The sequence below is a fragment of the Physeter macrocephalus genome, chromosome 2, assembly GCF_002837175.3.
Source record: "Physeter macrocephalus isolate SW-GA chromosome 2, ASM283717v5, whole genome shotgun sequence".
NCBI lineage: Eukaryota > Metazoa > Chordata > Mammalia > Artiodactyla > Physeteridae > Physeter > Physeter macrocephalus.
The window spans coordinates 7,505,742-7,527,704 of record NC_041215.1 but is presented as its reverse complement, the minus strand read 5'-3'; the positions used below and the strand labels follow the sequence as shown (position 1 = coordinate 7,527,704).

Below are 21,963 nucleotides of genomic sequence, written 5' to 3'. Positions count from 1 at the left end.
TATATATATAATAACATACTTGAGAAGGGTGTGAATCTCAGCTGCATTGGACTCCCCTAGCTCATTTTACAGGGTCATACCTGATACTGGGAGGAGGTGGGGACAACAGGCACTGAGACTGCAGGCTGGTGCTGAAGGGGCCTGTCTTGGCTTCTCCCCACACCTTCCCTTCTCCCCACCCTTAGCCCGCCCCTTTCCATTCTAAGGCCTCAGGACCAGCACCATGACAGCCCAGGCCCTGGTCATCCTCTCCATTTCTCAAATGAGGCAGAGGAGTGTGTCTGGTCTGGGGCCCACCCTCTGAACTCAGCACAGGCCTGGGACCCAGGGCTCCTGACCCCCAGTCCAGGTGACATGCAACCACCCCAGGCCTGGGCTCTCTTGCACAGTACCCACACCTCTGAGCAACCTTCCTCACCCATGTGGATCCTATCGGATCTGCCTTCAGAGGGACTTCTAATCACTCAGCTCCTCTGTCGGTGCCTTTCAGGAAGCTGAGGGGCACACAGCATACATGAACACAGAGACAAATCACGCTTTCTCTCCACCCAACTATACACTTCCCTGCGCCCAGACCACAGGGGATCTCCACGAACCATGCTCCTTCCCACCCCCAGGCCGCTGCCCCCACGGCTGGCTCCTTCCTGTCATTCGGGTCTCAGCTCACATGGCACCTCCTCAGAGAGGCCTGACCATCCAGGCTAATGTGCCAGCCAACACGCCTGCATCTGCTCACCCGGGGTCCCAGGTCACGTGTCCCTCTCTGCCTGCCTTCCAAGTCCTGAAGAGCATTCCTCGTTATCTGAATCTGTCTGCTTGTTTGTTCACGGTCACCTCCCCCCACCAGAATGTGAGTTCCTCAAGGGTGGGGACAGTGCTGGCCTTGCTCACGGTGTATCCGCAGTGCCTAATGCAGGGCCGGGAACACAGTAGGTCCTCATCAACGCTTATTTAATGACTGATGTGTCCCCATCTTCACTCGGCCTTCTCCCCCAGTCCATCCTTCGGGCTTCCCTCAAAAGCTCACTGGTGCCCTGGGCCTTCTGCCCCACCCCCTTGCACAGACCTGTGCTCAGAGGGGCTGGGCCTGGGACCTGGCCTGCAGTGGCCGCCCTTTGACTCGAGAAGTCACTTCCTCTCTGAGGCTGCCTGCAGAGAGCTGTGTGCAAGGGCTTTGCAAGCGCCGCGCAATCACACCTGTCCTGCCCCTGCTCCCTTTGCGCGGGCTCCTGCTCTGAAGCCCTCAAGGATCCCTTTCTGGCTCTAACATCCTCTCTCACAGCACTTCAAATTCCGAGTGGCCCCTATGCCCTGCCCACTCACTTCATCCCCGATCTCCAAGACTGGTTCCATGCTGCCGAGCACAGGCTCTCAGGTGGCAATTCCTGGCCCCGTCCCAGCACGTGTACCCTCCAGGCCTCGTCGGCGGGGCCTTTCCCTGCAGCCCTCCTGTGGCTGCCTCCCTGTCCTTCTCAAAACTTTAAACTCCTCGCCAGGCTCCCATGCTCGCTCTTTGGCCTCCGTCTGGCTTCCTCGGAATCACTCCCCAAATCCTCCTTTTCCATCTCGGCCGCAGCCATTCCCCAGTCACCCCTTAAAACGGGACTTGAGCCCACAGTGCCCATGACCAGCTCCTTCTGAATGGGCCTCTCATCTCTACTTCCCGCCCTCCCTGCCCCTCAAAGTGCCAGTCCCAGGTTTCCAATAAGCTTTCAGACTTTCCACCTGACTAGCTGTTGCCACCTCAACTGAACAGGTGAAATCTAAGGCCCCAAATGCAGTCTCTAGAGCCAGAAGGGAGGGGAGGAAAGGCTTCCATACAAGTCCTCAGTGTTGTGCTGGGGTTAGAACGCAGCCTCAGTGTGCCTGGGCAGTGGGGGTGTATGGGAGACAGGTGTACGCCTGCCAAGGTGGCAGCCAGGTCCCAGCCCCTACCTGCCCAGGAAAACAGGCTCTCAGTGCCCAGATCTAACTTTTCAAGGGAAGCCCCAAATCTGGACTTTTAGGTGAACTCTCTATTGTCTAGAATGTTCTGTCTGCCACCTGCGGGTTGCATGCCCTGCACACTGCCACCCAGATACCTCTGGGTGGGTGCTTTACCCATATCGTCATATCTTCCTCCTGAGATCCTGCGCCAGGCCCCGTTCAGGTGCAGGGCACTGAAATCCAACCAAACTGGCATAAGCCTAAAGCGGGATGTTCTTGGCTCAAGTGCCGGGAAGGCTGGGGGACAGCCCACAGGACTGAGAGAAAAGCTGCGGGGGCTCCTGAGTCTCTAGGGCCTCGGGGCCACCAGACATCTCTCCCTTCTGCTTGTCTCTGTGTGTTGGCCTCACTCCCCTCTGCAGCCAGGCTCTCTCCATACAAGGGGGAATTGGCTGCCACTGGCCCAACATCTCTGCCTGCATCTTCATAGCTGCCAACCTCAGGGGCAGAGAGGGCAACTCCTCCACCTCCAGGTGGTAAAAGCCATGGGAAGGATCCTGATTGGCTCAGCCCAGGTCACGTGGCCACCCTGGACCAATCACTGTGCCTAGGATCTCCACTAGGATTTGCCAGCCTGGTCAGGAGTTTTCTAGGGGCAGGATGGGGCCCCATGATTGACCACATGGTATTGGAGAGGAGGTCACTTAAGGAAGAGTGCTGTGCTGGTGAGAACGTGTGTTGCACAGTCAAAGCAACAAGCACCAAAGAAACTACAAAATCCCACGAGATGGAACCCTCCGGAGAGCCCAGTTCCCAATGGGTAAAAAACTTCTCAAGGCCAACCAGTAAGAGTGGGGCTGAGAGTGGAGCTGAAGTCATTTCCAAAGCTCCATTCTTTCCCCTTTACCATGGAGCCTCACCAAGGCCACCTGCCACCAGTCCACAGTCTCCCTGACAGGTCCTGACAGTGTCTGTTTCAATAGCCCCACAGATGGGGAGCTCCCTGCCTGCCAAGGCCACCGGTGTCACTGCTTGTTAGGAAGATCTTTCTCAGCCTCCGGTGTCTCTGACCTGCTGGTCCTGACCTTACCCTCTAAGGCTACACAGAACAAAGCAAATCCACTTTCCCCTCCTGCCTTTGGTGCCTTGAATTACATAGGACAGCCCCATTGTCACCCTGACCTTTTGAGAACTTCTCTCCTAGGACATGACTTTGCCTCTCCCTTGGTTACCCACTAAACCTGACCACCCCTGTTACATTCCCTTTGCTTCCCTTGACCAGAGCCAGTTTCTGCTACTTGCGGCCAAAGTGCCTGACTGATGTCCACACTCTAGATAGGGCCTGGCAGGGTGAAGCTCCCTGCGTGAAGCACACAGCTCTTGGAGCCTTGTTGCTCTTTAAGCTTCTTCCCCGCTGAGGCTCCCCGTCCATTTTCTGACATCACTTCCCCAGGCTTGAAAGCTCTGAATCATGTTTGCCTCTTTCCCGTCCCTCGCCCCCCACATGCAACATCCAGAGGCTCCTCCCTTCAAATGTCTCCCACGTCCATCTCTCTGACTCCATCCCCGCTGCCTGCTCCCTGAGAAAGGAGGCCTCGTCATTTCTTGCCTGGATGACCGCTGCAGCCTCCTGGCTGGTCTCCTTGCCTCCAGCCTCTCCCTGCTCTCATCCATCCTCCACGCGCTGCCAGATTAATCCTCCTTAAACACCGCTCACTGCCTGTCACTCCCCAGCTCAACGATGCAGCCAGCGCTGTTGCTCACTGGTCCCCCACACGCACTGTCTGCTTCAACCGGGCTGCATCTCCCAGCTCCCCTGTACACACACTGTCACCAGGGAATGCTCTTCCCTTTCCCTTCACTGTCTGACCAATGCCACCACATGCTAAGGTCCTAGGCAGAGTCCCTCTCCTCCTCTGGCCTTGGGACACCCAGAGTTGGGAGTAGAAGAAGAGGGATGGCCAGGGACCAGCCCTGAAGCCACGATCCAGTCTGCAGGTCAGCAGATGGATTGTCCTTGCCTGGCCTGTCTGGGCTCTTGAATGTTGCTGTGACCCCTGTCACCTCTCTACTCTGCATGTCCTGGGAACCCACCCCAGTTTCCAGGCTGTCAGGAGTCATACCTGGTCAAGTCCTCTGGATGAGTCATCTTTCACTACAACCTTCCTTCTCAAGCCCTCTCATGAATGCTCATCACACCAGAATGAGCACCTTCCCAAGATTCTAGATCTGCAGGGTCCTGCCTTGATGCTCTCTGCCAGTGCTGTCAACCAAGAACCCTGCTCCCCCTACCACTTCAGGGGGTGTCACAGGGGGAGGCCAAGGGTGAGTATCCCCATTGCTGTCCACACAGCGTCCGCAGCAGTCCCATTTATGGAGCGTTCACCCTGGGTTTGGCATTGGGCTGAGTGCTCCACACAGAGTAACTCATTTAATCCTCACAGTCTTACGAGGTTGGAGCCTTTCATTATCCAGATTTTCTGGGTGAGGAAATCGAGGCACAGAGAGCAGAAATCACCTGTCTTAGGTCACCCAGTTTAGGATTCTAACTGTTCCAGGGCCCTGACTCTTAACCCCAATCTTCTAGTGCCTGACTCCCCACCCCATAGCTCACCAAAGAGCTGGGGAGGTCAGTGGGTCCTGCAGGGAGAGGCCTAAGGAGGCTTTGTCACTCCCTTCCTGTGACCACTTCTTCAGAGAGCTGGGGTGACCAGGGAACAGCGATGTGCTGGAGCCAGCTCATCCTGGCTTAGGAGAGCCTGTTGTTAAAATTTCTGGAATTTTGCAAGCTGGTCAGCATCACACTGGTAGCTTGAAATAGGCCATCGTGGGAGTATTTACACCATGGAAATCGGCAAATCTGTCCTGCAGCTCTCCCAGAGAGCCAACTGTTAAACATTTACCAGCATATCACTGCTGGGGAGGGGATGCTGACCACCGTCAGAAGGGCGTCCTAGCCTATGGGTGCCAGGCTTCAGGCAACTCACACTAAAGACAAGCTCCCCAATGGAGCCAGGAGTCTTAAAAGAAAGGGGTCTTGAGAGGATAGGGTGGGTCTCAAAGATGGACCTCTGGCTGTGTGATCCCAAAAGATCTGGAGGAAAAAGGACTCTCAAAAATTGTCAGGGCAGCTGCAAGACATCTAGGTAGGCTCATATTCCAACCAGACATGCCCAACATGGAAAGATGGCCCCAAACCAAGGACAAAGCCACCAATGAGAGGCATGGACTGGAGAACCATGCAGGGAGGGGTAAGCTCAGGTCCAGCTGAAGCTTGTGGGAAATGCCAAAGCAACATAGGGCAGGAGGGGCTTGGAGGAGGAGGACCAGGAAAGGGTGGGCCTTCTGACTGGTTGGGGCAGCGGGTACTGGAAAGCTGGCCTCCCCACCCCACCACTTTACACCTAAGAACACTGAAGTGGAGAGGCAGGACAAACACTAATAAGAAAGCACTGAAGGCCAGGCGAGATCAGGACAGGCCGAGTGTTTGTTGCGAATGAGTTCAGGTCTCTTGGTCCTAATAAATTACACCTCAGGTCCTGGCACAGGGACCTGCTGAACCCTGCTGCTGACCTCTGAGAAAGGAGGGGGAGCAGTCTTGGGGCAGGAGATGTGTGAGCTGTGGCCTAATTTTCAGAAAAGGAAGAAAGTTGTATTTGGTGAATGCATCAGTTAGGTTCTTTGAGTGCAAGCAACAGAAAATGATTCTCACAAATTTAAGCAAAAAGGGGGTTGCTGAGAGAAGGGAAAAGAGGCTTAAAAAGCAAGCTCTGAAGCAGGAAAGGAATCAGGATAGGGAAATTACTAACCTGTGTCACTTGGGCCCTGCTACCAAGATGAAGGGGCCTGTCGAACACTGACTAAAGCTATACTAGGGGAGAGGTCAGGGAGTTCTGATGGGACTGGGAATGGAAGCTGGACAGATACAAAACCCAACAAATGTCCACTGGAAAAACCACAACCTGGTGAACCCGATGCAGACCCCAGGAACGATTCTGGTAGTGCCTCTCAGTCAGCTGCAGATGACCAAGGGGAGCAGGGACACCGAGAGACATGCTGGGACCCCCAAGTACCTGTCACACCAGACCAGCTTCCCTTATCATAAGGTTACTGTTCTATTAGGTCAGGGCAGGACTGGAAACAGACTGGAAACGGTGTGTCTAGATTTAACATCTCAAGATCAGCAAATGGAGATATACGAACCAGGTGACAGCACATTTAGGGGAAGGCAAAACTTTCTGAATGGCCAGCATTGTTTTCTTTTTTTTATTTTTGCCTGCATCGGGTCTTCACTGCTGCGCGTGGGCTTTCTCTAGTTGCGGCGAGCGGGGACTGCTCTTCGTTGTGGTGCACGGGCTTCTAACTGCGGTGGCTTCTCTTTGTTTCGGAGTACCAGCTCTGGGTGCGCGGGCTTCAGTAGTTGTGGCACGTGGGCTCAGTAGCTGTGGCTCGTGGGACTGCTCTTCGTTGTGGTGCACGGGCTTCTCATTGCGGTGGCTTCTCTTGTTGCGGAGCTCGGCTCTAGACGTGCGGGCTTCAGTAGTTGCGGCACTCAGGCTTAGTATCGTGGCTCGTGGGCTCTAGAGCGCAGGCTCAGTAGTTGTAGCATATGGGCTTAGTTGCTCCACAGCATGTGGGATCTTCCCGGACCAGGGTTCGAACCTGTGTCGCCTGTATTGGCAGGCGGATTATTAACCACCGCGCCACCAAGGAAGTCCGGCCAGCATTGTTTTCTAACACAGCCGATTAATTGACTAATGTTGATCCAGACTTGGGTCTTTACCTGTCAGCCTCAGGCTGTGTCCTTGGTGCTAGTCAGCATTTTTATTAAATACTTCGGTAAAATGTACTGATAACATACTGGTTAAATCTGAGGATCATATGCCCATCCCTTCTCCATGAACAAGAAGCTGTGAGTGGTGGCAAACAGCCTGGGTAACAGGACAGTGACATAGGTGGCTTGGGCCCAGCTAACCTGTACAACCATAACCCCTGGCTGTGGGGACTGGTTCACTCATATAGCACTTGAATTGGACCAATGAGGAAAGACCAGGACATTTGTAGGATGGCTAAGGGAAGAGAGATTCTCTCTTTCCCCCTGGATTGGGACTGCAAGGATGTAGTCCTGGTAACTCTGGCAGCTACCTTGGTACTGTGAGGGGAAAGGCTGTTGGAGAGTGGCACCCACACCCCCCATCCCCTGCCAGAGCAGAGATGAGGGATGTATCCTGGTCACACTGTTCTCCCTGGATCTAACCATGCCTGAAGCCAGAGCTACCCCTGGCCTTTCAGTTACACATGGCAATAAATCTCCTTTTTTTTTTTTTTTTTTTTTGCTTAAGCCAGTTTGGGTTGGGGTTTCCAATATTTGCAACAGACACACTTAGTATCCTATGCTAGTCCACACCAGGGCATTGTGTCACAATGGGATGCCCTCCTGGGACTGACATCCAGAGGCAGCTAACAAAGATGTTGGGGATAGAGAAGGGGGCTTGGAACCTGCTACATGAGAAACACCTGAGTGGATGGGAGGTGCCTGGCTGGGCAAAGGGCAGATAGGGCCCTGTCTTAAATAAGTGAAAAGAGAAAAGCTACCCTTGTGTGGCCCCAGAAGGAAAAGCCAAGAACTATCTGGGGGAGCTTACTGGGAAGGATTCCACCTCCCATAAGAAAGTTGCTCTGAACAGCCCGAGCCACCTGAAGATGTGTGGCCCTGGAAAAGTTGGAAAGCCGACCCCCAGGGGGTGTTATAATCAAAATCCTGTGGCCTGGACATCCCAGCCCAGGATTAGAAAGTACCTGCACCCTGGTGGCGGGCTGGTGTGAAGAGGCAGGATACAGGGGGGAAATGGGCTCTGGGAGATGAGGGGATTAGCCCAAGATCACACCGAGGAGCAAGGTCCCCTGACTCTCTCCAGTGGGCTTTCAAGTCCATGGGACACCAGACAAGGTCCTGACAGTAAATGGACACATGGGGCTTGGTTCTGCTCCCCGCTGGTGTGGGTGGGGGAGGTGAGGCTGAGCAGTAACAAGGTCCCAGCTCTGCCACTTCTCTGAGCCTCAGTGTCCTCATCTAATACATGGGACTAACCTCACCTACCTCCTGGGTTGTCCTGAGGCTCTTATCAGATGATGCAGGTAGCGCCCAGCACCGGCCACCGTTCCTACCATCACCAAGGTAATTAAGAATATAAGGTACGACAGTTTCAGCCACCGAAGCCTCCTCCTTTCCCCGCCGCAGGCTTCAATCCTCTTAGCAGAGGAGAATGAGTTTGGATGTCAAAGACCTGGGTTGGAACCCCAGGCTTGCTTACGATGCCCAGGACCTCGGAAAGCCATACCCTCCCATATCTGTAAAATGGGACGGACCACAGCGGCGCACTGGAAGCCTACAGAAGGTGCCCCAGAAATCTCCTCCTTTCCGCCGCGAGCTCAGCCTGGGAGTTGGAACCGCTACACACACCAGACCGCCAGAGGGGCCCACCGCCCAGCCACGTCTCCGGGGTCTGAGGGAAGGCGGCGCCACTGGGGGCTGCAGCCGGGCGGGCGCGGGAACCTAAGAGCCGAGCCGCCGTGCCCGGAGGCTAGACGCCTGCTCCCCCGGTGGCAGCCGAGCGCTCAGCCAGCAACTTGTTAACAGGCCCCGAACAAAGAGCCGCTAATCCGGCGGGCGGCCGCGGGCGGAGGGATCCTGCCCTTCTTCCGCGCGGCCGCCGAGTTTACTGCGCGCTCATTACCCGGCGCCGGGCGCCGGGCGCCGGGCGGGGGCGGGGCCGCGGCCCAGGACGCGCAGCGCCCCTTCTCCTTGGACGGCCCCGGGGCGCGCCCTCCCCAGAGCCCCGGCGGGCGGGCGCAGCGTCTAATTGCTAATCCCCTGGGCTCGGGCTCCCATGGGCTCGGGCACCTGCCGCCCCACGGCTGCTCACGTGCTCCGCAGCTCGCCCGCAGGAGGCTTGCCTCTAGCCCACGACCCCCACCCGCCAAGCTACCCGGACAACGTGGTGGGGAGAGGGGAAGGCTCCGGTCACGCCTGTCACGCCGGGACCATAAGGAATCACTCCTACCTACCAGTGCCTGGCATCCTTTTTTTTTTTTTTCTTTTTTTGTTGGGTGGGGTGGCGAGAAGGGCTGGAAAGATGCAGATACGGAAAAAGGCAGAAGCCCCTCAACTCCATCTGGTCTCTGCTCCAATAAGGAGGGGGTAGGGTCTAAATCGGGGTGTACCTCCCTGCAGGCTCTGAGCTGGACATGCTGGGGTGGGGCATGGGGAGTCCCACCTGCCACCCTGGCTGGGGAGGTATACTGCAGAGGTGGGATACAGGGACCAGAGCTCCCTCTCCAAGGATCAATCTAGACTGACTCCCCCTCCCCAAACCTCAGCCATGTATTTGCCTGGAGCTCAAGGTGACCCTGAGCCTTCTAAAGGGACACAGCTCTGACATCCAGGCGTGGAGAGGGGCGTGAATCTGGGGGACTCACCCATCAGGGCACTGGCCCTTGGTGCTCTCACCATGGCCCACTCATAGGTGGGGAGTTCAGGGTCCCCTCCCCCATCTAAGCGGGACCTAAAATTTGCCCTTTGTGGCCTACTCTGGGGAGCAGCTGCCACTTAGGCATCTCCTGATGGCTATGAATCTCCCTGTCTCCATCTCAAACAGGGCTGGGATGGCGCAGCCAACAACCACACCTGGAGAGCAGGAGGGGCAGGGGACTTCTATATGCCCTGCCCTGGGCGTCAAAGCGGGCAGAGAAAAGACACAAGGCCTGTCCCCCATCCCCAAATGGAGACCTCCCCTCAGGCCTCTGCCCTTTTGCCTGGACCCCTAGCTGCACCCTCTCCCACAAAGAGGGCACCAAGGACTCCCCCACTCCCCACAGGAGAGGATGGAACAGTGCCCTCTGCTATATCCCTCACCAGCAATTGCTAACATTTATTGAGTGCCTACTGTGTGCCAAGATTGACATGCCATCAGTCTGCCTAATCCACACATCAACACTGTGAGTTAGGTCCTCTTATGACTATTTTAGAGACAAGGAAATAAAGAAGTACAGGGAGGAGCTGGATCCACAGCCAGGACGAGGGTGAGGCAGGGGGTGCCAAGGGTACAAAAGGTAAGGAGGCACTCACTCTCAGGGGCTGACCCTGTACTAGCACAACTTAAATTTTGCACCCTAGGCCCCTCCCTTGCCTCACCCTAGTCGGAACCATGGTCCAAACCCTGACCCCAGAGCCTGCCAACTCAACCATCCTACCACCTTCTCCACGTGCCTGGGGTTCTGGCTCCCAGGGGACCAAAGACTGCCTGTGGCATCTGACATCAGTCCCTGGGAAGAGGGTGGGCCTTAGGCACTGGCACTCTGACCTTCTGGGGGTCCTGATAAGGCCTGTTTTTGCCACTGGGGGAGTTCATCAGCTAAAGCATGACCCTGCTTCCCTGCCTGGGCGCTGGGACCCACCTCTGTCTCACAGTCACCTTCGGCCCTGCTGCAACGGCCACGTAGCTCCAAGGCAACACAGGCAGCTGCTGCCAATGTGGTTGGTGGCTTTGGCAGGTGCTGGGCAGGTGTGAACAGTTCCTGGGGGAACCTGCTGCTGAGTGCACAGTCCACCCCAGGCTCACAAGGCAGCCTCTCTGGGCACAGCCCCCAGTAGTCATCAAGCCCAACCCTTTAGTATACAAAGAGGAAAACAGCCCAGAGAGGTTAAGTGATTTGTCCAAGATCACACAGCAATCAAACAGCAGAGCCCGAACCAGAATTGATTCCATCCAGGGCCCCCACCCCTGCTTTGCTGCCATGTTCTGTGTGTGAGAGCTGATCATCAGCACACAGTTCCAGGACAAGCTGAGCCCAAATCATCATGTTCACAGAACCCCCAAACAAAGCTCTCTGCACACTGCAGCAAACGGTGTCTGAATCAGGCCCTGCAGGGGGTGATGTGTGTACAGATGGGGGGTGAGTAGGGTGCTTCTTGCAACTAGAAGCAATGATTCCTCCTGAGGGCTCTTGCTTGGCGCTGGAGCAACAAGAGGTGAAGCAGCTTATACAGAGACCATCTTCTCTCCTATATATGAGCCTGGGGCCTGATGCATCTTAAGACCCCACCCTGTCCTAACTCATGTCCCTTCAGGTGCCAGGGAAAATGGAGGAAGGAGGCAAACGCATGCCTGCTCCATGTCGGGGTCCACCCTGGGTGCTCTATGTTGCCCATCAACTCGTAACTATAACCTCAGGAAGCAGACGTGACCCCATTCTACAAAGGTGGAAACAGGCTGGGGAGTAAAAGTTACTCATCCTAGGTCAGGTGGCTTAGACTGAAACCGGGCCTGTCTGCCTCTTAAGCCCTGCCTTTTCTACTAGACCTGACAGGAGGAGGGGGCCAAGGCTCCCCAGAAGGCAGGAGGACCCTTCAATGCCACTCTCATGGGAGCAGACAAGAGGAATGGAGGGCTGAGCCAGCAGAACTGATTGCAGGAAGCTGGGCGTCTATCTGGGTGGTGAGGATGGTCGGGGCCCAGGGGCTGGGCTCCGCTGGGGCTGAGCCTCAGGAGCTAGGAGCCCTGCGTAGGTGCCCGCAGAGCCACCGGTCTTGGTGTCACCTCCAGCCCTGAGGATGGGGGTGGGGCCCGAGGAAGGGCCACCCAGAGAGACTGTCAGGGTCAGGATGGGTAATGCCACAGCTGGGTGCCCCTCAGCCCTACCTTCCAGGGGCTTCACTCTGCAAGTGTGGGGGCCAGAATGACATTATTTGCACGAGAAGACACCCACCTGGGAACATCTATGCCTGGGAGGGCTGGGGGTGGGCAGAGAGGTTCCTATTCCACATACATGGGCAAAACTGTGTGAGGGACTCACAGACACACAGGCTCCCGTGAGCTGGTTTGCCATCCGTGTGTGGGGCGTCAGCTAGCTAGTCCCTGCCCTGGACAGAAGCCATCTCCAGCCTCCCTGGAGCAGGGCAGTCTGTGTACAGGCACAGGGATGAGGAGGGATTTGGAGGGCTGCGGAGGGGACAGAGCAAACTTCTCTCCCCCTCCCCAGCCGCAGCAGCCCTCCCTGCCTAGCCAGAGAACCCGAACTCAAGCAGAGGAAATAAAGAGAAAAAATAAGCACTTGACTGGCTGTGACTTGGAGCACGCTGGAGGCTGAGAACCGGGTCGCAGTGCCATAGACAGTGGCAATATTTGTGGGAAGCACTGGCGTGAGTGAGGAGGTGGCTCAGGCCAGATGCCTCTGGCAGCTGCCCCAGGCCCCACGTGCCTCTCCAGGGCTGAAGAATCAGTACCTCTGTCCTGTAGCCCACTCAGAGCTCATCAGGGCCATGCCGTGGCCCTTGCTTGGGTCTTAGGAGGAGCTGGGGAGGCCTCTTGGAGGGGGCTGGATTGAAGCTGGGGGCTGAGATAAGTGGAACAGTGGGGATTGGAGGCAGCAGGGGGGCTTGGCCTGGATCTGGACAGAGCTGAGGATGTTGGGGTATAGGATGGGGAGCGTGGCTGGCTGGCTGGGGGCACCAGGTTCTGCAAGGCAAGGGAAGTACAGTGTGTGGAAGCAAGAGCTTGTCTGGGGGTGTGGATGCCCACCCCACCGGCAGTCAGAGCCAAGGAGGATGCCCAACCTGCCAACACATCAGCCCAGGGATGTGTGGTGATGCAGGTGTTTCCCTAAGGGCTCCTGGGCTCAGGGTTCAGACTTTACCTGCTGGCACCGGGGCGCCACAGTAGGCTTTCTAGTGGGTTCTAGGCTGGGTACCAGAGGCATTAGTCTAAGTGGAGGAGGCACATGAGGGGGATGAGTGGCCACTGCACTGGTCCAGGTGAGAAAGGTGAGGAAGAAAGGGCTGGGGGAGTAGGGGACAAAGGAGGAGAGGGACATGAGCAAAGTCACAAGTAGGGCTGAGCTGGAGGACTTGGTGACAGATTAGACATGAAGCGTGAAGGAGAAGATTAGAGCCAAGAGAGACTAAGGTTTCCAGCCCCAGGCTGGGGGAAAAGGGGGAGCGGGGATGGCAGGGCCTCTGGGAGGAGGGGACTGCAGGAGAGGGTTGGCCTGGAATGAGCAGGTCTGGGTATGTTCATGAGACAGTGAGCACGTGCGCATGCCTGTGTGTGTGTGTGTGTGTGTGTGTGTGTGTGTGTGTGTGTGTGTGTATGCATCTGTGTATACATGTGTCTCTGGTGGCAGCCAAGCTCAGCATTGGGGCCTTTGCCTGGAAAAGTCCTCCAGCCCTGGCTGAGGGCAGCTTCTGCCTCTGAGACTTCATGGCTTGAGTCTGCAGCTCTGGGGCCTAGAGCAGCACGAGGCAGGAGGAAGGGATATAAGACAGGGGGTCCTGGCCCCTGGCTGAGGCCAAAGTTGGCTGCTCAGGAACCAGGAACCAGGCCAGTCAGTGCCTCTTGGCTGGGGGATCTGGTACCTGGATCAATGCCAATCCCAGGCTCCTAAGGGAAGCCCCTCCCAGCACAGGCAAGGAGAGGCAGGTGGGCCAGTCAGAGGGCCAGCCCGCTTCTGGGGTGCCTGGGGGGACCCCAAAGAGCAGACCCCCATCCCAAGGCAGGGTGAGTGAGAGCAGTGTATCTCTTAGCCTTGAAGAATTAAGACACCTTCCCAGCAACCAACTGCTCCAGCCTGGGGGTGGGGGGTGGAAAGAGGGGTCCAGGCTCAGCCCTGAAGGTGGGGGAGGGGCCTGAGGAAGTGGCCACTGGGACAGAATGTTGGGGTCAGGATGGGCAATGCCACGACTAAGTGATGCCCCTCAGCCCCACCTTCCAGAAGATCCAGCTCCCCGTGGGTCCCGCCCCCTCAGGAGTGCAGAGATCTGAGCCAGGGAAACACAGGTGTGTGCAGCTCACAGGGGCGGGGAGGCAGGTGCCAGCTGTGTGACTGGGTATGAATGGGAAAAGCCTGTGAGGCACGTGGGTCCCTGTGTGCCGGGCACAGAGAGGGCCCACCCGGGTAGGTGTGCTGAAGGGAGAGGCTTTTGTGTGATATCAGGAGACAGAGGGTGGGCACTTGGCCTGGAGAGCAGGAGGCTTCAGAAGTGCTGGCCCCCGGCGCCCCCTGCCGCCTGGCAAACGGTCCCTCCCTCAACCACTCACAGACACATTTCACTGGTTGCTGTTGCCAAGGAGCTAAATGGGCGGTGTGGGAGGAGCCGGGGTCAGCGCAGGGCCAGCCTGCTGGGCACATGTGCCTGGAGCCTGTGGGGGCCAGCAGTGAGGGGCCCCAGATGACAAGAAGGGCCCCATGCCCTTCCGCAGCCCCTCACATGGGCCTGAGAGTTGATGCCCAGAGGCAGGTTCTGCTCCAGGGCAGCCCTGTGGCACGGGTGCCCACTGGCCAGCTCCTTGGGCAACCTTACACGAGGCCCCAAAAGGTGCCTCGAGACCCAGGGATGCGGTTCCCCCACTCTACAGCCTCCCAAGGAATCCACGCAGCACCCCCGGGGCTGCGGCACCCTGACTCACCAGTACCCATCACCGTCTCATCTACACACCCTCACCTGTGCCACTGCTCACAGCCGTCACACACGCTCATCTGGCCACATGCATACCAAGGCTGCACACACTGCCAAGCCCGGTCATCGCCAGGGCACACATGGCAACCCATGGCCCTCACACGTGCTCACGTGGGCAACATGTAGATATGACCACACAGCCCTCTCGCACGCATCTGACTCAGTAAACATGTCCCGGCCCCTACTGGGTATCCAGCAACGCCTCCCTTGTGTGTGGAGCTCGAACACCCCCAGCTCACCACGGTCAGTGGTGCAACCCGTACCCCTGAGCGATGCACACACTCCTAACACACACATGTGTGCAATATGAAGACGCACCCAGTGGCAGGGCAGCCTCCCAGCTCAGTCCGGATGAGGAGGGGAGGTCATGGGGCAGAGGGGTTTGGTAAAGTGAGGGTTTGGTCGGGGGATGATAGGGTGATGGAAAGGGAGAGAGAGTTGGATGGGATGAGGTGGAGGGAGAACTGAGGGGGGGCAGGACGCAGAGGGTGGCCAGGCAGTGGTGGATGCAGGATGCACTATGCAGAGACCCTTTAAGGAAACAGCCATCAGCCTCAATCATCAGGCTGGTTTCTGAGCTTTCACTCATTCATCTCCAGTCAGTCTGGCTTCCCATCTCAGGAAACCCAATGCTCCCTTCTGACACACCTGGGATTAACAATGGCCTGGCCAGGCTCAGCGGCACCCCCCCAGGGTCTCAGGGCAGCAAGAATCAAGAATTGCTAGGGCAAACTCCATGCCCCCTTGATCACACGAATGACACCCTCCCCCCGCCCCCCACCATACACATAGACACTCAGCTCTGCTAAGTGCATGGGGGTCGGGCACAGACCAGGAGGCCCCCCAAAACTCAGCCTGGGTGGAAGCTCAGGGACAGCAAACAAAGGATGCAGGGGAACTCCCCCCACCCCCAGGAGGTGGGCTGAAGGCTGAGTTATGGGGCAGGAGAGGGTGGCCAAAGGGACACGAAGGGAGGGAGAGGGTTGTTCAGAGAAAGGGAGGGGAGGACGCGGTAGTAGACCCACAGCATACACATCTGGCCCCCACACACCAGGAAGGCCAAGAGCCACAGCGCGGGCCAGGGGCCCTGGCGCTCTGATTGTGCCGGCTACAGGGGTTGGGGGGCTAGTGTATGCGCCTCCACGCCTGGGTGTGTGCGTGTGCGAGCGTGTGTGGCGAGGACAGAGGAGGACACTGTGTTCCGGACGTGGGCAGAGGCCAGGTGCCAAGCTGGGAATTGTGAGCAGCTGTTTGGGGCAGATGCTGCCGGGAAGAGGTATCTTAACCCCCTTCCTCAATTTCCTGGGTACTTGGGATGTGGTCAAAACCCTCTAATCTGCTAACCGGCAAAGTCAGATCTAAACCCCCAACCCTGCTCTGGGGCCGGGCAACCAGGGCGTTGATCTAAACCCCCGACCCTGCTCTGGGGCCGGGCAACCAGCGAACTTCCCCCGCCTGCAGGCGTGGGGTGTCTACACTCGCCAGCCCCACGCGCTGACAGCTGCTCCTGTACTTGGCAGAACCCAGGCTTCCGGGCAAGCGCGCGGGGAAGCTGCGCAGCAGCAAGAGGCGGCCCCCGCGTCCCGCCTCGCAAAGTTTGGCCCCCGGGGCTCCCGGCCGGGTCCGGCAGCGCGGGTCAAGGACCCCCAGAGCAGCGAGCGTTCGCGCGCACGGTCCCCCGCAAGCCTCCCCAGAGCGCGCGCGTGACTCACCCGAGCCGCGGAGCCAGGCGGCGAGGACTATGCCCAGGAACGCTGGCCACAGGCCGGACCGGACGGCCATGGCCGCGGGCGGGCAGGCTGGTGGGCGGGCCAGGCGCAGGGCCCCGCGGACGAGAGGGCGCCTTTCAGCGCCTCAGCCCAGAGCCCCAGCCCCGGGCACCCCCGGGGCCCATGCCAGCGGTCTGCGCTGCCTCCGGGAGGCCGGCTGCGGGGCGCACGCGGCGCGTGGGCTCCCCTGGGCACCGGGAGCGCAGCAATGCAGCCGGGGCGGAGCGCAGCGCCAGCCGCGCCGCGCACCGAGCCAGCCGCCGCGCGGAGCCCGCAGCCGGGGAGCCGGCCGGCGGGCGCCGCAAAATCCGGACTGGAGCACCGGAGCGGGGCGGCAGCAGGGCGGGGTGGGGGAAGGAAGGAGGGGCCCCGCCGCCCTGCGCCGCGCGAGCGGGCCACCCTCCAGCTCCGGGGATCCCTCCCGGCGATGCCCGAGGCTCCCCCGGGGAGGGGCTGGGTTGGTGGGCGGGGAGGCCTCCCACCGCCCCACGCGATCTCCAGGGACCAGCCAGGAGTCTGAAACCCGGAGCGGATCGGTTCTCCGGATCCGGGCTCTCCCGGGGCCGCCAGCCTGCGCACAGGTGGCCCGGGAGGGGCCCAGGGCTGCGGCGACCCCGGCCCGGCGCCAGGCTGCAGACAGAGGCCCGGGGCAGGGGTGCCCGGGGTAGGTTCCGCTGCAGTTCTCTAGCCCCAGCCCACCCCAGTCCCCGCCTCCCGGCCGCGCTCCGAGGCTGTCAGCGTGCCGCGGTACGCCACCTAGCCCGTAGCTTGGATAGGGGACTGCAGGAGAGCTCCCGGGCCCTGGCCCGCTAGCAGAGGTACGCGGGTAGGCTAGACTAGGCGCCACCCGCAGTCCCAGCCACGTAGCCTGGTGGACCTCCGAGTGACCCCAGGTTTCTCTAACCCCACGGCACCGTTCACCTAAGGAAAACAATCCTAGGACGCAGCGCAACCGACAGGGCGCGCGGTGTTTGCACCCGGAGTGCGCACCGCGCCGGAGACGTGGGCGTGAAGGAACCAACTGGGCTTTGGGAGCTAGAGAGATCTAGGGTAGGGTCTAGGAGCCTCCGCCTTCTAGCTCTGTGACCTTGAGCAAGTCATGTTGTCTCCCGGAGCCTCCAGCAACGACCAATGCAGGAGCCTCCTGTTCCCCACCCCCCATTCCCTAATCTGGTTAAAATAAACAGAGGGTTGCCTTGAAGGAGAAAAGAAATGACAAACACGCACCATGTGCACGGGGAGAGTGGTTAGAAAAAGAGAGGTTCCTACTCTGGGTCGGGAGGAGAACGGGAAGGGTGAGGGCACGGTCGCAAACTAAAATGTCTACAGGGGCCAGTCGATAATATAAATTGATGCTGCATGCTGGGCGATACAAGAAGGGTCTTTCGCTTCCACAAAGAGATATGAGCTCTCCTGTATTTCTTGAAACACGAGGCCCTCTCTCGGTCTGTCTTTTGTTTCCCACTTTTGATAGAGAAGGGTTGTGAGAAATGTTTTGCTTTCCTCTTAACTCTACTGTGAAAAACACCAGCCAATGTCCAGGTACATATCTATAGATGCTGGGCTTCAGTGCCAAGGAGGCAATGGCAGCGCTGGGGACTGGGCACAGAGTCCCATCTCCGGCACAGCTGGCTCTTCTCCAGGTGCCAGTTTGGGGGTGGGAGTGGGGTGGGGCCCAGTAGGGCCACATCTTCCAAATTTTCAATAGAAGCCATTGTATCAGTATATGAAATTTTCTGATTTAAAATTTTTAACTAAAAAAAAATTTTGTTTTAAATTAACTTCATGTGAGCCCAGATGAAGATGTCCCCAAATATCCACCAGCTCTGGGTTTTGAACTCTGCTTTGGGGATTGCTTGTGCATAGACAGTGTCAAGGGGCCCTGATCTACCCAACAAGAGAGTGTGTGTGTGTTTTGTGTGTGTGTGTGCGTGCACGCGTGCGCATATGTGTGTGTTGGGGGGAGCAGTGTACCTAGGCTGTTCCCTCTGACATTATGCTCCACCCCACTCCCAGGAAAGAGGCGGGTGAGAGAGGTGGAACAACAGCGGTAACTGCATTTGGGGCCTCCAATATGGGGGAGATGATTAGGAACTGGGATTGGGGCACTGGAGGGAAGTAGTTGAGGATGAAAGACTGGGAATGGGGCTGGGGTATAAGATGATATCATAATGGTGTGTCCTGGACTCTGCTGTCTGCCTACATTTATAATTTGGTTTGATACTCACAGGAAATCCTGTTAAATAAACATTATTATCTCCATTTTATCAATGAGGTAACTGAGGCTTGGGGAAGGAAAGTACCTTACGCCCAGGGCCAACCTTATTCAATGATTGCAAGGTTAGTTGAGATGACTCTGTGCTAGGTTTGATTTCAATGTCCATGCTCCGTACATTTTCCCCTGCAGTTTTTGCTCTGGGATTAGAATTTGGGAATGAGGTTTGGCGTACAGGAAAGAAAAGGTTCTCCTCTGTTCAGTTTGGTTGCTCTGGTCCTTTCTCTGGCCCTCTCTCTTCAGCCAGAATAAGATGGTTTGTGTAGCAGTCAAGATAGACTAGATTATGTTGTGGTAACCGTCCCCAAGTCTCTGTGGCTTAAATAAACAAAAATGAATTCCTCATTTATCCATCATGGGTCTACTGCTCCAGATCTTCATCACTCAAGTACAAAGCAGCCACTCTTAGGTGAGTGAGAGGAAAATGGGAGTTCTGGAAGTACACCCAGCAGCGATCAATGGCTTATCCCAGAAATGACACATCTACTCACAATTCAATGGCCACAGCTGGCCCTATGGGCCCACCCAAGAGGACAAGAAAGTGTAATTTCTACCACATGCCTGGAAAGCAGCCGCTGAAATATGTGGAAAGCAGCAGCGGTGATGACCACAGCCTCTAGGCCCAGCATGACCTGCCCCCTACCTACTCTGCAACTCTGCTTGTGCCCTAGCCATGGTGGTTTCCCTTCTGTTTCTTCAGCATCCAGATTCATCCTCACCTCCAGGCCTTACTGTTTGCTTTCCTGTCCCCAGATCTTCACATGGATGATTCCTTTTAGTCACTCAGGTCTCAGGTCAGCTGTCCCCTTCCAAGTGGTACTCAGGGCCATGTCAGGAAAAAGAGCAGGGATACCTTGTGGAGACAGGGGAGTAGATGTCTCACCTGAATTCTGCTTAAGAATCCAGGTTGGAGGGCTGCCAGGAAGGGCTTATCTCAGACCCAAAGGTTGATGGCCAGATAGGAGGGCTCCTGACATCTCCAGCCTCCTTTGCTCTTGAGCCCCAGACTCAAGGGGAAGGAGGAGCCAGATCCTGCCTAGGGGGGACCCTCCTGCAAGTGTCTGCAGCCCCCTTGCAATATCCCAGTGACAGAGCACAAGTTTCACCACCAACTGCTCTGCTGGCTGGAAATGTCTTCTCTCAAGGGAGCAGGAATCTGCCCCTCATTGAGTTAATCTTCTGGGGCCACATCAAGCATGTCTGCCCCCTCTTTTCTTCTGTTATTTTAGAAGACTCTCATTTCTTTTACTTCAGAACACAAAGTCTGGGTCTTCCCTGGGTTTTCTCCCTCCAGTGCTACCGTTGCTGGCACCCTTGACACACTGGCCCCCACTGTGGGAGCTCTCCAACGGGACCACTCCTCTGAAGGCATCTCCTGAAGGAAGCTGGCACATTTCTTGCCCACATGGACTTGTGCACTGCATGAGCAGAGTCTCAGTCAGCTGTTGATCAGTGACATCGTACTGTTAATGCCCACCAGACTGAGGGACCTCAGAGCTGGTGGTGAGGCCTTTGTTGACTTGGAGATGTGCCAGAAGCTCCTGTGATGATGATTAAAATGCAAATCTCCAGGCCCTGCCCTATCCTGGTTGTGATTCAGTATGTCTGGGGAGATGTCTAGGAATCTGTGCTTTTACCAAACCCATACCATCCCCTACGAGCTATTTTTACTGGTGCCAGTGGTCTGAAAACCTCGCTTTGAGGAACACTGCCTTAGGTCTTTGCCATGGGTGCTGCCAACAACAGGGTGTTACCCATCTACCCTGGGTCACTGGCTTTCTGAATTTAAATTCAGAGACTTCAATTCATCCCAGTTCCATTTCATTGTATTACATCTAATCCCTCTTTCCCATATGGAGCCACCTCAGGATGTGGAGGCTGTCAGGCAGGGGACTTGATATTTTCTTCAGCTTCCTGTCATTCCCAGATGAGAGCGGGAAGTCATATATACTTTCAATCAAGTCCTTACGAAACAGGTGGCTCAGAGCAGAACCAAGGACAGATGTCAGTGACTCCCCACTCTACACTACCTGCAAGTTGCACTGGGACAATTAGTCAGCTTCTCTTTCATCCACTTGGGAAGCCTCTGATCACACCATCCTTCAGCTCACATATAACTGCCGCATCCACAAAAATAAATGGAAATACCCTGCAGAACCCCAGACTCATGAGCCTCCTGCTTTGCTTTGATCTACCAGGCCAATGACCCAATCAAAGGAAATCAGTTTGGCAGGAATGACTTGTTCTTGGTGATCCCAGACTGACTCTTGATGATCCCTGCCATGATTTCAGCATTCATATCTGCCCACTGCTCAGCATCTAGTTTCTGTCTTCTGAAAGCAGCATCTTCCCATCTTGCCTTTGAGGGATCACCCCTCCCCACCATCAGTGCATGAGATTCATGTGGGGCTACCCCACCCCAGTTCCAGAGGATGGCACAATGCTTCAGGACCCAAAGCATCCACTCTTCCCTGAACAATGTGATTCATTCGAGGATGCACATATGACCCAAGCCAAGCCACTGAGGCTCAATTCTAGGACTTTTGTTGGAACTAAGGTGAGAAAGAATTTCTTCCTTACTGGACTTAAAGAAGGAAAGAGGTGATCCTGGGACTGCCATCATGTGAGGAGCACATGCTTGAGACTAAATCTTGGGCAGAGAAGAGCAGAGCCTGGAGAAGGGAGGAGGGCTGAATCCTGGTTCTTTGTTCAAGTTCCCTGGATCCAGCTGCTCCTGAAGCTACCAGATACACCCCTGGTTTTTCAGTTGCACGAGCACTTTTTTTGTTGTTTTTTGTGTTACGCGGACCTCTCACTGTTGTGGCCTCTCCCGTTGTGGAGCACAGCCTCCGGACGCGCAGGCTCAGCGGCCATGGCTCACAGGCCTAGCTGCTCCGCGGCATGTGGGATCTTCCCGGACCGGGGCACGAACCCGTGTCCCCTGCATCGGCAGGCGGACTCTCAACCACTGTGCCACCAGGGAAGCCCACATGAGCTCTTTTTTGTTGTTGCTGTTTAAGCCCATTTGGGTTTCTGTCATTTTCATTTGAAAGAATGGTACAGAATCATCCTTTATAAAAATCTGTTCTAGAGCCTTGCATAGGATAAGGCAAGCATTTATTAGTGCCTAGTGTTTGCAAGTCTCAATGTTGCCCATTGGGGGAAACTGAGGCCTATGGGAGAAGACATAAATATCCTGCTAGTTGTACATTACAATGTATAATGAGAGCCCGGTTATAAGACAAGTGAAGAATGTGTAGGGGTTGAGAGGGGAAAGAGAACTAGAAACACACCCCTTCACAGGACCCCCAGCAATATCTGGACCAGTGCCTTCCACACACAGAATACCAACATCCACCCATGCCTTGAATCCAACACACACACACACACACACACACAGCATGTAAACATCCACTCACTCTCTGCTTCTAACACAAATACACTTCCCACACCCAACTCAAATCACACAGAGGCACACA

The 21,963-nt window shown here is 56.5% G+C and overlaps 1 protein-coding gene across 1 annotated transcript in view; it reads right to left on the bottom strand.

Moving 5' to 3' along the window:
* UNC5A (unc-5 netrin receptor A) overlaps window positions 1–16,260 on the bottom strand; it is a 63,085-nt gene extending 46,825 nt beyond the window's left edge. Inside the window, exon 1 of the mRNA XM_024116321.3 lies at window positions 16,153–16,260. Coding sequence (XP_023972089.1) covers window positions 16,153–16,222 — 70 coding nt within the window. The 5' untranslated portion in view covers window positions 16,223–16,260. The remainder of the gene's footprint in view (window positions 1–16,152) is intronic.
* Window positions 16,261–21,963: the final 5,703 nt, after the last annotated feature.